We start from the raw sequence: 3197 nt of genomic DNA, 5'->3' as shown, positions 1-3197 counted from the left end.
CTGCAAGAGAGAAAGTCGATGATATAATAATCACCTTTATTATGAAACAATGCCATATTATCACATTAACAATCAAAAAAAACCAAGATATATTATCAAATTTTATGGGATGGGGATGCCAGGTTCTTACCAAGTATAAATTTGGTCTCATACTCTGAATAATATTATCTGGTTAACGGCAATCATTTCTTTGGGCCCCTAACCATCATCATGGACATTACCAAATCCTAGTCTCAGATAGGTATTACCATCTGAAGATGCCCCTCTCCTTCATTTCATTGAACACCTTCAACCTTTATCCAGAAGGAGCTCACTGTCCAACTGATTCAATGTGCAAATACCCATCAACCAGACAGGAATAAGCGACAACATCTGGTGAAAAGCCTCTTTGTTTAATTTCAGAGAACAGTTTTCAAGCTATCTTCCTATCTCTAATTTTACAAAAGCCAGCAATAACTTTTTTGTAAGAAATTTCATCCGGCATCAAACCCTTTGCAATCATTTTCTTGAACAAATTCAAGGCTTCATGAAATCTGCCACAACTACACAATCCTTTGATCAGGTTCGTATATGTAATATTGTTGGGTGTCACTCCATCTTTTGACATCCTTGCATACAACTTGAAGGCCTTATTTAAATTTGACTGGTTGACAAACCCATCAATAAGAGTATTATAGATAACAACATCAGGAAAATGACCACTCTTCAGCATCAAAAGGAATAGTTCCCAAGCACTCTCTGATTTCCTTTCCTTGCAAAGCCTGTTAATTATTGCATTATAGGTAAACAAGTTGGGAGTAATACCTAGGTCTTTCATTTCATTCATAAGTAAAAATGCTTCATTCATACGCCCTTCCTTGCAGTATCCCTCAACAATAATGGTGCAAGTCACAATGTCCGGTAATATACCTCCCTCCAGCATGAATCTAAAAAGTTTCAAGGCTTTCTCCAAGCGTCCCCTCTTGCAGTAACCATGGATCAATGTGGTATAATTGATAACATCAGGAGAAAATTTATTTCTGATCATTTCATCCAAAAATCTATTGGCACAATCTAATTCTCCACACTTACAAAATCCATTGATTAAGATATTGTAAGAAACCTGATCCGGCATATAACCAGCAGATTCAAGTTTATAGAACACATCCAGTGCAATTTCCATGTATCCACCTTCACATAGACCATTCAAAATTGAGTTATAGTCATGCATTGAAGGCCTTAAGTTACTGATCACCATTTCCTCCAGTAAACTCAGGCCTTTCGGAATATCCCCCTTCTTGCAGCTCCCATCGATCAGAATGCTGTAGCTGTAAACATCCGGTGATACTCCATATCTCTTCATTTCTTCAAAAATCCACATAGCCGTGTGTAGCTCACCTTTATTACAAAAACCATATAGAACAGCGTTGTAACAGTTACAACCAAGAGGCTGGTTTCTACGTCTCAAGTCACGAAGAAAGTTCAGTGCCATTTCTGCATCTCCTAATCTGCAAAGCCCATGAATATACGTACTATATGTCACATCTGTTGGGCATACACCACACCTGCCCATTTCTTCTAGTATTGCCGTAGCTCGCTTGATGTCTGCCTCAGCCTGCCCAAGACCTCCTTTGCAGTAAAAGTTCATCAAAATGGTATAAGTATAGACATTAGGAAACGGCCCAGAGTTCTTCATTTCATCAAACAGATAGGTAAGCAATTCTTTTCGGTTCCCCTCGGCCAGATACCTGAGCAACAAATTGCAGGACAAAACATTTGGTTCAAGTCCAATGCCCTTGGCTTTCACAAACACATCGATTGCATTCTCGAGCATTGAACACTTCAAGAAAACGTGCATAAGGACTTCGAATGTGAACACTGATCTTTCTGCCCCAGACAAATGCAGCAATGAGGGGAGCAATTCAAATGTATCATAGTCTGCTTCCCTGTAGTAGCGCACAATCTCTCCCAATAAACAGGATACCTCCCTTCCCATGCCTGCTGATGAGAAGATATGGACCATGAACCCAAAAGCATGAATAGAACAATAAAATCCATACCTTTCGACAGCTTCTGAGAACGTTATTTTTCTGGCAATTCTCCAACTCAAAGAATGGAATACTCGGACTATCAATGGAAATAGTTTACACTCTCTACTGTGGTAAGAACTCTCGCTGGGAACGACATCATTTTCATCAGCTAGGGCGCAAGCGGACGGATGTTCATCCAAAGATGCTGCAGAAGCACTAAAGTGTACTCTAAAGATCGATTCTTGTCGAAGAAGAGCTCGATTTTGGAACAGTAGGATGCGAGCAACGCCCATAAGTTAGGTTTTCTAACGAGGCTGACCAACTGAACTGACACGCAAGTACCCATCAACTCCCTTTGATTAATTGGAGCTAAAATTAAGCAAAATCCGCGCTTCCTCAGCTTCTCAAATTTACTGTTTTTTTCTTCCCTCAAATTTCAAAACGAAAACGAGGAGCAACAAAGGAAAAAGAACCCCTAACACTTTAGAAAGGGAAGGAAAAAGGCTGGACCGACCCAAATAGCTGAGTTAACTAAATTGAATGGTTTTGGAAATGATGGGGAAATAGAAATTCTCGAAAAAGATATCACTTTGGCTGTTTGGAAAAAACGAATTCGGCTTCAGTAAGGGCATGTCCATGCTCACACCCTTCGAACAGTCTCCATCAGTCTTGCATTGGAATATCTTCCCATGAAATAAAGCATATAAGGGTAGTGAGCATAGAATGAGGCAGGATCAACAGGTAATTTTTCACTAAGAACATATGATTCTTCAGCAAGAATCAAATAAGGTAGTGAGCATAGCTTCAAAATTGTTTCTTCTAGCAATAAACAATATCAAGATCAAATCTTGATCAGATCCAAGAATCGGAAATCGAACGGGGTAGGGCGGCAAGAGCAGGAAGAAAAAGAACTGAAAGCAAGATCATTCTAACTGAGTTGTCTTCTGTAATCTGATTAGGAATCTCCTGATCCAAATCTTTATTTGGACCTTGACTCTTTAAATGATAAAGATAATCCATTATCTTATCTACAGATAAAGATCAGCTATCCCTAATCATTAGGAGTTCCTTGATCCAAATCTCTATTTGGATCTAAACTCTTTAAGTGGATAAGAGTTATCATCTTATCATTATCTGTTGATCCAAACCCAGATCCGCCCATATTTAATTAATCCAATTAACCCAGTT

The 3197-nt window shown here is 39.0% G+C and overlaps 1 protein-coding gene across 1 annotated transcript in view; it reads right to left on the bottom strand.

The window, feature by feature from the left end:
* Positions 1-2675, bottom strand: part of LOC104598360 (uncharacterized) — a 37797-nt gene extending 35122 nt beyond the window's left edge. Inside the window, exon 1 of the mRNA XM_010260392.3 lies at positions 131-2675. Within this exon, the coding sequence (XP_010258694.1) occupies positions 413-2302 (1890 nt within the window). The 5' untranslated portion in view covers positions 2303-2675 and the 3' untranslated portion in view covers positions 131-412. The remainder of the gene's footprint in view (positions 1-130) is intronic.
* Between the last annotated feature and the right edge of the window lie 522 nt (positions 2676-3197).

Source organism: Nelumbo nucifera, chromosome 7, assembly GCF_055504915.1.
Source record: "Nelumbo nucifera cultivar China Antique chromosome 7, China Antique-T2T, whole genome shotgun sequence".
Lineage (NCBI taxonomy): Eukaryota > Viridiplantae > Streptophyta > Magnoliopsida > Proteales > Nelumbonaceae > Nelumbo > Nelumbo nucifera.
The sequence above is the reverse complement of the archived record's forward strand: the minus strand, read 5'-3'. Positions and strand labels throughout refer to the sequence as shown.